Source organism: Hemitrygon akajei, chromosome 11 (assembly GCF_048418815.1).
Source record: "Hemitrygon akajei chromosome 11, sHemAka1.3, whole genome shotgun sequence".
Lineage (NCBI taxonomy): Eukaryota > Metazoa > Chordata > Chondrichthyes > Myliobatiformes > Dasyatidae > Hemitrygon > Hemitrygon akajei.
Genome location: NC_133134.1, coordinates 7,221,629 through 7,234,597, shown reverse-complemented (window position 1 = coordinate 7,234,597; position 12,969 = coordinate 7,221,629). Strand labels below are relative to the sequence as shown.

General features: G+C 39.7%; 1 protein-coding gene across 1 annotated transcript in view; it reads right to left on the bottom strand.

The window, feature by feature from the left end:
* lmtk2 (lemur tyrosine kinase 2) overlaps window positions 1-10,454 on the bottom strand; it is a 121,736-nt gene extending 111,282 nt beyond the window's left edge. The window contains exon 1 of the mRNA XM_073060177.1: window positions 9,984-10,454. Coding sequence (XP_072916278.1) covers window positions 9,984-10,134 — 151 coding nt within the window. The 5' untranslated portion in view covers window positions 10,135-10,454. The remainder of the gene's footprint in view (window positions 1-9,983) is intronic.
* Between the last annotated feature and the right edge of the window lie 2,515 nt (window positions 10,455-12,969).

Genomic DNA, 12,969 nt, shown 5'->3' with positions numbered 1-12,969 from the left:
TTCCTTCATCGGGAATCCTTCGGACAAGGCAAATTTTGGCTGGGACCAGCTGTAACGTCATGTTGTCGAGGAATTTGTTACTTCAGGAAAGTCTCTCCTAATTGACTGTATAAATTATTTGGATTTTCGCATTTACCACTTTAAGACTGTGTTCCAGAATTGCTGTATAGCAGTTAACTTCAGGTTAAGTTAGTCGTTTGTTTACTTTTCATTTTTATTGGCAGAGTTTAATAAATGTTAATTTGTTTATAAAAACCTGACTCAATTCTATATTCATTGTTGCCAGACACGTATCGTAACAATGCTAGCATTGATGATCAATTCGAGAAATGGATGATATAGAATGGCATTTTAATTACAATTTCAATTCCTTTGTTGAAAGCTGTGCATCTCTTGTTACACACTAAAGAGCAAGAAAATACTGCTCAACAAGTTTGTCCACACACATTCCATGTACACCAATAATCTACCTGAAAAGTCATGATATCATCTGGCATATGGGACGTAAATCCAAGCCCAATGCAACAGAAATCCAGTTCAAAGTAAATTTATTCTCACCTTGAGACTCATTTTCTTGCAGGCATTTAGAAATTTTGTATGTACCCGCAGAGCATCACCGTGATTCACCAGCACCATCTTGCCTTATTATTTATCATCTTTCTCAAGTATTAAATAGCTTCATTAAAGAAATTAAACCCTAAATACAATTCCACTTCAAGTGCCACACATCTCTTCTCTATATATTTCAATTGTGCCAATTAAAATTTTAACTCTAGACTAGATCTGGGGAAATCTACTTCTCCAGCAAATATTTTGACAAAATGTATCAAAATCCCCTTGGCAATTCTCTTATTCTTTTCAACTTGACTGCAAGTAAACCTTTTTATTAAAATGTTATTTCAATAAATTATGTTAATACCTTATTAAATTTAGATTATTCTTCACTACACAATTTCACCTTTCATTTAATAAAGTGTCAAATATTTTATCAACGCATATTGCTTTTGCCCTTCAGAAACAATGGTGTGATTTGACAAACAACTTTATGTAATTTTAATCTCATCACTGATGATCCTTAGAGGCTTAAAAGCAGGAGAAAACATTCAGCTCAACCAACCAAAAACAAAGCCAAGGACCAGAAACAGAGTTTGTATTCAAAACATAGAAAAATACAAACAGAGCACATATTGCTATGAAGGAAAAAGCCACACAGCTCATTAAAACCCATAATTAACTCAAGTCAACCCAAACGTACAATTCTTGAAGACAACTGTGTAGCTTTATTCAAAGGACAAAGGACAGACCCAAAAGAAAATAAGGAAAATTAGGGATTTAAAATTTTGTAGCTGCAATAGGTCAGTCTGCATTATAATGATAGGCAAGAGACCAAGCATGTTAAAACACAATCAGAAAGTGAATGGAAGTTAAATTACAGGATTGTTATTTCCTAATGATTTTTTCTAACACGTGGCAAGAGATATTTCAGTAGCTAAGATCAGGGAAAATTGGTGTTAGTCAATGTAATGACAGTGGAAATAGGTAATTTTAGCAACGCCCTATTAAAATGTGAATTACATCCTTCTTAAAATTGTTCAAATATGGTAACAAAAATTATTCTACTTCGCTCTGTAAGTTTCAATCCCTTGCTGCATGGTTAAACAGAGTAATTAAAATCAGAAAATTTGCCAATTGGATTTCCAAAGTTCTATTTCTCAGAAGAAAATAACCGAATGGACTAATTCAGGTCTGAACAGAATGGAACCAAATAAATAATGACACCTTTAAAAAATGTTACACAGTGTTAGATTTTGTTCAAGTTTTAGTTGTAATAACTTAATTCCAAAGATCAATGAAAACCACAGTAGAATACAGAGTTTATGAAAATCAAACTTATCAAAGCCATAATTTAGACATTTCCTTAATCCAAATATTGCTTATGAATCACTTGAGATATACATAATTAAAACCACCCTATGGGCATTGACAAACCATCTTTCTTTTATAGACAGAAAAGGTTAGACTGGAAAGCTAGCTGTCCCAAGATTTTGTAGGACAAAATCTGTTATACTAGTAATTTTATGCAGACCATTCATAATGCTAGAATATAGCATGGGTAACATTAACTATCTTCCCACGTTTCAAGATAGTCTTCTCCATGCTATCAATGTGTAACAAACTGGAGCGCACAATTCTAAAAGAGATAAAAGAAACAGATCCAAGATACATAATTTATTGAACATATTGGTTCAGATTAAGAAAGTGGTTCAAAAGAATGTATCCAAGATGACAAAACACGTATCTAGGGCTTTACAAACAGATGCACATAGATCAAAACTTGGAAAAGGTGAGTAGTACCCAGCACCACACTTATTTAGATAGGCACAACTTTGTATGCCAAAAAGCCTGTCTTGTGCGTATCTAAAGATGTGAAGACTTGAGAGGGTATGACAAAATATGGGATTGTATTCCTTGGGACATGATGAGATCTGATGAAGATATTTAAAATTATAAAGGCACAGAGCAAAGGGACAGGAACATCAGCAAATTAATTAGATGCCTTATCATTCTTTGAACGTGATAGTTAATTACAAGAGATAGCCAATGTAAATAAGGAGGAAAACGGCTTTACTTGTTTTCCCTTCTCCTTTCAACAACTCCTCCTTTTTGACCTATTACCCACCTACAGAAGGAATTCATGTTATTGCTTTGTCAGCTGAGCTGTGCTCAACTTACACCTCCTCGTTCAAAGAACACAATCCAATGCTGATTTGGAAGCACTCGTATCTTGCAGCGTAATCAACAAGAACTAACACACCAAATCGCAGTATAATATATCACAAGGGCACTATTCTTCCTGATACCACAATTCATGACTTCATTTAATTTGTAATGATACAATTCTCATAATAATCTCCAAAGCAGAGCAACAATGTGAAGTGTAAGGATGGTACTTGTGGGTTTATAAGAACAAGGTAAAGTATACTAGCTCAGCCAAGTGAGTGCTCTCATCTTCAACTCAGAATCTTTCAATATCAAGTCTCATTCCAGAAACCTGAGCATAAAAATCTGTGTGCAGAATTAAGCGAGTCACAATAAACTGATGTATCAAACTGATATCTTCCCAGACGTATGAAAAAGATACCAAATGACTTACACACAGCCTCTATACACGAATGGCAGGTGGTGAGGTAGAGATACGCCTCTACCTAAGAAGGAGCAAGGCACTCCCTCCCTCCACTCACCTGCAGGTCACCATTGGGCAAGGCTTAACTTCCCTGAACAGGGTCACGTGAAACCATGGGAGCAGGTGGTGGATGGTCATATAAGCATATAACAAGTCCTGGTTATGTGACCACTGACACCAGGCAGACAATCTCTGAAGAGCACTGATAATGGCTGGGGTCACCAGTCTTGTAAAGACTGACCAGAATGAGGCAATGGCCAACCACCAATGTCAAAAAATTTGCCAAGAACAATTATGGTCATGGATAGAGGAAAGAATAAGAACAGCAGTGTGAAGGGGGTCTTCCTCACAGGAAGATCAGATTAAAGACAGATGGAAGATCACTATCACCCACATTATACGATAAAGCATATGATGATGATGATGATATACAAGCGAACACTTGTGAGTAATAATATGAATTTGCTGGTTGCTTAAAGGAACTATCACAAACTATTCGGGGTATGAATGGCTCATTGGAACAGAACCCTACCATAACTGGTGATGACCTGTACCTTGAACAGGTCAATAATTGATCCTTAATCAAATCAATTAAAACATATCAGCCGGTCATTATCACATTGTTGTTTGACAAATTAAACAATGACTCCCTTATGTGTGTTGTAACTGTGAGGCCCTCTATTAAAGCTTTTAAACAGTGTGGTCAAGGTAAAAATGACATTGCAGGACAATATTTGAAAGTTGAAAATAATACATAGGCAATAAATATCATACAATACAAAAATGGGACAGCCAGGCCATCCCCAGGTAACAAACATGTCTTGTTTATACAGACATCCATTAAATCAATTTTATCCCCACACTGGAAAGTACACAAAAATCATTCAATACCTTCATAATACTATAACGTAAAGCACACAATAAACAATTACCCAAAGTGAAGAGAGAAAACTGTTTGTAGGAATGAAAAAAAATGCATGTACACTGGACTTTTGAGCTTAAAAATTGAGCTCATTTGTATGTCAGGGTGTCCATAAGTCTTGTTTGTAACCCAGGGACAGCCTGCAAAAACACACTGGATGAATGGTATGAAAACTGTTAGTAGTATTTCAAAGTCAAAAGTAAATTTATTATCAAAGTATGTATACGTCACTATATACTACCCTGAGATTCATTTTCTTGCAGGCATTCAGAGAAGAACAAAGAAACACAATTTTTTAAAAAAATCACCAAAAAGTTACACACAGAGACCAACAACAAATAACCATGTGCGAGAAAAAGACTATTGTATTTAAATCTTGAAAACAGTTTCCATCACCACATATAAAAGACTTACAACAGTACCACAAATTAATAGATTTTAAAAAAAGACTATGGGAATTATTTTTCCAATAACTCCATCACAAAGCCAATCATTTTGGCACAGCAAATAACCTACTCTACCACAAAATAAACCAGTACATCTAGGTGCCACTCCCCAGCAGGTCACATTTTAATCACAAGGTATTTCTCTTCTAATATTTGTATATCTGTGCACTTGTAATGCTACTGTGACACTGTAATTTCCTTTGGGATCAATAAGGTATCTATTTATCTTTAGTACCTTGTGATCCAAAAATTCCAAAACTGTTAGCTTAGGCGTATTAAAATATATAAATAAACAAAATGACAAATTGTAATGACATTTCAGTTCATTATATCTCATGCAGTAACAGATATTCATCTACATTCCTGACGCTCATGCACTAACATCTTCCTGGTTGGAAAAAGAGAATTTATGGGAATTTTGAACTTCACTCCTTTGCTATAATTATGAAAGGTTACACAGTAAATCTAATGCAAGATCATATCATTTGCAACCATATTGTCATATCAGCAGTAAAGCAAGAGACGAGCATTACTCTAGTATCCCACAATATTCTGAAATGGCATCGGGTATAATCATTTCACAGAATGTGAATCTGGCCCTGCATTGTAATGGAACAACGCATTCAGGACTTAAAATACAAGTTAATGATAATTAACTAGGTAGTAAAATATTGCAATAAGTTTTTCTCCCCCATAGCATAAAAACATTGCAAGAGTGCACATGAGAATGGATTTATTTGTAACATCTAGTTAGGCAGAAATTATTCTTCATTCATCATATGGACAAATAAATTTAAGAGAATTTAACCTCTCTCAGGATATCCCAAAGGACTTTAGAGCCAATGAAGTAATGCTGTTCAGATTATATTTAAAGCTAAACAAAGGTTTTCATTGCAAAAAAAAACTATCATGGGCCAATTATGTAGGCCACTGGCAACATGAGGTTCAATCAGAACCAGCACATTTAAAAAAAAATGAAAATGAACTTCAGAAGCACAGGATATCTACACCTGAGCAACAATTGAAGCAGAGATTAATTTATTTGCAGACTGATCTCCAGAAAAGATAAAGATAAGCTTTATGTGTCACATGCACATTGAAACATTCAGTAAAATGGGGACAGCTCACAAGTGTCACCATGTTTCTAGCTCCAACGTAGCAAACCCACAACTTACTAACCCATAGATGTTTGGAATTAGAGCGGGAAGTGGAGCACCTGGAGAAGACCAAGCGGTCACCGGAAGAATGTACAAACTTCTCTCAGACAGCAATGGGAATTGAACCCAGGGGTACACTACCATGCCTCTAGGAGGAACAAAAGTTAGTGGCAAAGAAATCAAGAGAAATGTGAGCAACTTACATACAACAGGAGATGAAGTCAATAGTAACTAGAAACTCAATGACTGACTCACACCATCTATATACTGTTTGAGAAATACAAGGCGAGTCATCATTCAGCAAAGCGGCCCTGAGCGAAATCATGTCACTGGCAAGCAGGGTATCCAAGGGAAATAGATGCTAGGCAGATAATTCATAAAAATAGAAGAACTGTAGTATTTTGATTTTTTTTTAAAGATTGAGCTACAGATTGAAGGACATAGATGAAACATTGAATGTGGACAGCAATAACAGTAACACAGAATGAATAGAAGCAATACCATTTTGGCAGAGAACAAATAGTGCTAAGATGATGCAATATGGCAGACACAAAATGCTGGTGGATCGCAGCAGGCCAGGCAGCATCTATAGGAAGAAGTACAGTCGATGTTTCAGGCCGAGACCCTTTGCCAGTCCTGACGAAGGGTCTCAGCCTGAAACGTCAACTGTACTTCTTCCTATAGATGCTGCCTGGCCTGCTGTGTTCCATCAGCATTTTGTGTGTGTTGCTTGAATTTCCAGCATCTGCAGATTTCCTCGTGTTTGCAATATGGCAGAAATGCTTTGGAGAGGTGTTGCAGAATGATGCTTATCAGTGTTGTGAACACAAGTTTGATTAACATTTTAAACAAAAAGAAACAGGGAGGAGGTAGTGGGATACTTTTAAGCTGTTGGGAAAAAGGTAGCTTTACCACTGGGCATGTAGCTCCTTGTACTAAATTCATAATATTAAAGTTTAAAACTTTGGAAATTGAGAATCAAAAAAATGTGTATCATCCCTTATCTACTTTATTCAAAACAAATTCAATTTTTTCCTTGCATCTTTACCTACCACTGCTAAAAAGTGTGACTGACAAGTTCAACAATATCAAAATATTGTTGAATATTTTGTCTATATATTGTCTAATAGTAGATTAGATAGATAACCGGGCAGAAGCAGGGAAAACAAGATGACTTCAGTTATTCATAATGGCAGCTGCAACCTTTCATTAAAACAAAATTAAGGACACAAAACTGCACATACTGGAAATATGAAATAAAAACAGTCAGCATCCTGGGCCAAGACCCTGCATCTGGACCAGACAATCCATCCAGTACAGGTGAAGGGTCTCACCCCCGAAATGCTGACCATCTATTTCCATCTGTAAAAGCAGCCTGACCCACCAAGTACCTCCAGCACCTTGTGCGTCACTTCAGAGCTGCAAAAAAAATCTGCTAAATCAAGGAGCATCAGCACAGAGGAAATAAAGAGATGATTAACTTACAGCAGAACTGGCCAGCTGGTACAAACTAACAAAGTTAACAGAAATTATCATTATCAAGTCCAGAAAGCTGTGACAAGAGGATGAAAACGCTAGGCCTCATTATAACAATGCAGAAGTCTACAGACAAATAAATGAGTGTGAGTAAAGTTAGTGGCAACTTCAGAATGCCACTTTAGTGCAAATGCTCCACAAAGTAGCCACTCAACATATTTTACAAAGCAGAGATGATTGAGCTGTGAGTACCAGATGCAAAACATGAATTGGCAGTGGGACAAGCTAACTGCAGCTTCACCTGAAAGGACTACCTCAATCCTTGGATGGTGAGAAGGGATGAGATAAAAAGGACAAATCCACAGGAAATTGTTGAGAAAAGGAGTAAATGGTAGAGCTCAAAGGGTGGACCGAAGGGTTGCGGTGGGTAGAATCCCTTCAGAATGATGAAGTGTATTTAGCTTGGGAATCTTATTCAAGGCAATAAACTTGCTAAGGAGGACTCAATAAATGCAACGGTCAGTGGGGTGGAAGCCTTGGGAAACGTTGACTGCCCAGTTCCCTCCACAGTTGCTGCCTGACCACCAAGTACCAACAGCATCTTGTCTGAGTGCTATCCTGGCTCTAACCGGAATGGGAGGGGACGAGAACAGTAGTGCGGGAAATAAATGAGATCAGAGGCTCTGTTTACTTTGGCAATAGGGCAATCGCAGGTTAGGGAAGAAGACAACTGGAGAATGCTATCATTGGAACACATGAGGAACAAGAGAAAAATAGAAGCAAAATTAGTGTAGCGAGCTCCATCATTCAACACAATCATGGCTAATACAACACAAGCTTCTTCTGAGATATTGGAATCATTTCCCCATAGCTTCCCTTTTTTTTTTAAGTTTCCCTACCTCTTTTTAAAAAATTCTTCCAATGATCTGACCCTCACAATCTTTCATGCTGGAGAATTGCAGAGATTCTTTGCAAGAAACCACAAAGACAGAGGTACTTGGGGAATGGTATGGAATCTCTAGGCAGCATAAAGGAAAGGATGCCTCTGGCAATCTGATTCAAATTTATTTATCATATGCACATCGAAACATACAATGAAATGTGTTGCTTGTGTTAACCACCGTCAAGGATTTGCTGGTGGGTGAGGAGAGCAGCTCTCAAATGTCATCACACATTCCAGCATCAAAATACCGTAGCGTGCCCACAATATTCAGCAGATCAACACAAGCAACAACAAAACATCAGCAAAACAAGCTCCTTTGTTGCCCTCCCACCCTCTCTCTCACACACAGACATCTAACCCCAAGACAGGCTTTCTCTGGGCCTCATTCTTGGCCCTGGATACTCAGGCCTCCAATTTCAGATTTCACCCCAGGACTTGCTGATCACAGGTTTGACCTTTGGGCCTCAACTTCCGGAGAATGTTCCATCCCTATCTCCCCCTTTGCAAATTAAAAATAATTTGCTTTCTCTCTTTTCCAGTTCTGCTGAAAGGACAACCTGAAACATTAACTTTCTCCTTCCACAAATGCTAAACGTTTTCAGCATTTTCCATCTTTATGACAACAGCAATTATGCTCAAAACGCAGAAATCTCAAATCTCCTACACAACGGATATGACAAATCACGTTCAAGCTGCTACCTCATCCACAAGTTAAAACATATTCCAGAATCACGCAGCGTGAGCTGGATTTAGCTAATGGCTTAATCACAAAATCAATCTTGCAATGCAACACAGCCATTGAACAATGTTGAAGAGGTAACTGTTTCAAATAGCTTATTTTTCTCTGCACCTTACAAAACTTTTGCATAACTACAGCACATTCATCTTGAAGTCATCAAAAAAGGTTACAGAATTTAATGCTACTGCTTATTGTTAACTTAAATACTGCAATTCTGAGATTTCACTGTTTCATCCCAAAGAAAATTTCACAAGATGGCAGGTAGTCGTTTTTAGTGACAGACACTTGCATATTAGAAGTATCAGCCTTACAGCAATGCGAATCAGTGATTATTTTTAATTGTGCAACAGTGTACTATATTCCTCTGCAATAGCAGTGTCTATTTCTCTAAAGTACTTCATTGCCTCTAAATCCCAAGAGGGCCATGAAAGGCACTATACATTATTTTTTAACACTATGATTCATAGATGCTCATGCTGTGACCTAAAATGAGAAAATGCACAACAGCCTAATGTCCTGAGATGTTATTTCATTCTCCACAGACCTTGCCTGATGTGTTGAGTATTTCCAGTCCCTTTTTTCCCCCCAGATTACAAGGATGGACAGTATTCCGTATCTGTGAGATGCCTTCCCTTCACAGCTCAATCCCACTTAAATGTAGTCAGAAAATAGAGAAAGCAAGGCAGTGGTGCCCATTTCTAAACGCTTACTGGACCATTTCCGCGTCAGCCACATCCTGTGTCTAAGGTCACACCTAGGCCATATCAGGTTAGGGAATTCTGATTTCCTGAAACAATTAACTCATTGCAACTTTACAACAATCCTGTGGCTTCGTTGCAATTATTGATCCATGTCTTATACCATAAATACAAAAGATTTTGCAGTTGCTAGAAATCCAGAATAACACACTCACACACATACTAAATGCTGGAGGAACTCAGCAAATTAGACAGTATCTACGAAGATGAATAATGCGTGTTAATGCTTAAACCGCACTCAATTTTGATTTGTATTGGGCAGGATTAGAATCGTCGGTGGTCACAGCGACAGGTTTTTTGGCACGATCACGTTTCAGCGGACAAGCGGCGACGTTTTCAGATGATAACGTACACTGACCTGCACCTGTTTGCGGAAGTGGAACACCTTGGACACTGCGCAGTGCTAGTAGCAGCAAGATGCCGGCGTACACCGCCATGCTCGGCCGCGGCTCCACCGTCGTCATGGACTGCCGACTCGCAGCATTTAAACGGACTGGCCGGCCCCCCATCGACCCGAGGGGCTGCTAACAACAAACTGCCGCCCGCCTCTTACTCACAGCGCTGTCCGCCGTCGCCGCTTTTCTTCCTGATTTTCCGGCAACAAATGGTGATTGGCGCCGGCCCACCGAAGCTCATCCTTCCTCACAAACCCCGATCCCAGCTCCGCGCCGATATCCCTCTCAAATAGCGGCTCACAAACACTACTCTGCCATCGGCTGACTGCATGGGCATTTTTCCTAGCGGCGACGGGCAAATTTTCTGGGCGCTTTTCGCTAGCGACGCGGCCGCCCTCTCGCTGCTTTTCCCACAGCCGCCATGATGCGTCAGAAGCAAGCGCGGAACGCCCCATCACCGTGATGGACGGCATCGCTAAACCAATCGCACGTCGCTCTGCCCGACGATTCGAGCCATTCAACGCACGGGGCGGAGCCATGGTGGGACGGTTTTCCGGGCTGAGGGTGGTGATGGACGGGCTCCAGGAATGCTACGTCACTCGCTTAGCAACCAGGAGAGGTCAAAGAAAGAGCTCAGACCATCGGAATGCGTTGCTACGGGCCACCTTCTGATTTTCATAGAGATCTACCTTTTTTTAATGGTTAGTCAATTGACTTCAATATGAATTATCCATTTGCACTAGAATACAGGTTATACCATTGTTATCTGAGTCTAGATGAAGGGTCCGGATTCGAAATGTCAACTGCAGTATTTCTCACCATAAATACAGCCTGATCCGCTGTTTCTTCAGGGTTTTATAAGAAGAGCCTTCAGCTACCTCTCTACGTAATTTTAAATCTCAGTCTTACATTGACTTAAATCTTTGTTTCTTCTGTTGTTCCAATCAAGCCCAAAGTAAGCTCCTGGAACAGCATCTGATCTAACACATTAACAGGTTCTAGCACTCTGGATTCAGAACTGAATTAACAATTTCAGAAGACTCAGCCCTTTGAGTTTGTATCTGATCTGCTATGATAAAACGTCTTTGAAATGTAATGTTAATCCCCTGATGGGGATTTCCATGTTTCTGTTATCTTTACGGCTTGGGGGAAGAAATTGCTATCCAGCCTAACTGCTAATACCTTCTGCCTGCCTGTAGGGGGTGTCAAAGAGATTGCAGGAAGGATGGGAGGTATCTTCGATAATACTGAGGGCTCTGCAAACACAGCATTTCTGGAAGATGTCCTGGATTGTGGGGGAGCAGAGTACAGTCTTTCTCTAGCATTGTTTATTTTTCTCTTTTCTGCCCTCTTTTATCTCCTACTTGTATCTAACTAGGCAGATCATCTGCAAGAACTTTCACCATCCTGTCAATTAGCAACAGCATTGCTTTCATTCTCACCTGGTCTCCACTCATTCACTGACGTGGTTGTGGTGTTCACCCTTCAACCTTCTCCACAACTTTAAACATGCTTATTTGGCTGGATCTGACGCTAGGTCATTAATTCTGTTTCTCTCTCCACAGATGCTGCATGTGCTAATGAATAATTCTCACATTTTCCAATTTTGTCATAAGAATTTAATGTTCATAGAAAATCCATTGGGACAAAAGGCAGCTATTGTAACTCTAATAATACAAGCAGAAAATGCTAGAAATACTCAGCAGGTCATGGGTGGCAGAGTGGAGATACTTCTCTACCAAAGGAGGTGCAAGGTGCTTCTCCCCTCCGCTAGCCACCCTTGGGCAAGGCGTAGCACCTGTTTAGCCCCCCAATCAGGGCCATGTGAAGCCATGGGAGCAGGTGGTGGATGTTCATATGAGCAGCTGGTATCACAAGTCCTGGTTATGCGACCACTGACGCCAGGCAGACAGTCTCTGAATAGTATTGTTAATGGCCCAGAAGAAGACAATGGCAAACCAATTCTGTAGAAAAATTTGCTAAGGAAAATCGTTGTCATGGAAGGACCATGCTTGCTTACATCATACGACAACATGGCACCCTTGTGTCAGCAAAGGGTCTTCCTCACTGAAACATTAACTTTTTTAACACAGACAATCGATTGAAGATTGAAGCCCGAGGGTCAATCAGAAATCTGAAGGTTGAAGCCTAATGGGCAAACCTGGTGGCTAGAGGCCCAGACACCTGTCCTAGATTTGGAGGATTGTCTGTGTGTGTGTATACGTGGATGGGAGGGAGAAAAGGTGCTTATTGTGCTTATGTTGTTTTGTTCCTTGTAGTGTTCTGCCTAGCACTGGCGGGCATGTTATGCTGGTACCGGCATGTGTGGCTGCACTTGCGGGCTGCCCCCCAGCAACATCCCCAGGTGTGTTAGTTGTTACCGCAAAGGCCACATTTCACTCAGTGTTTCGAAGTACAGGTGATAAATAGATCAGAATCTGAATCAAAATTCTGGAAGAACTCTGGGCAAGGCAGCATTTGAGGAGGTAAATAGGCAGTTGCTAATTTGGGCCAAGACCCTTTATCAGGACTGGAAAGCAAGAGAGCGAAGTACAGAATAAAGGGATCGGAGGAATATGAGCTTGGGCTGGTGGGTGATGAGGGGATCTAGGTCAGAGTACCATATTGATACCACTGTAGGAGAAACTGCATTTTCTGAGGTGAAAAAGAGGGTATCTCAGACATACTAAACACAAAAGATTCTACAGATGCTGGAATTATTGAGCAAACACACACACAAAATGCTGGAGGAACTCAGCAAGTCAGGCAGCATCTATAGAGGGGAATAAGCAGTCAACGTTTCCAGCCGAGACCCTTCATCAGGACTAGAAAAGAATTCTTAATTGATATTGAAAGCTAACTAGTGAATGTAAGGTAATAATCTTTCCAAAAAGTGTAATATTGAAATGTTTTTCATTCAAACTATTGGTAAACTTGAAATTCCAGTCG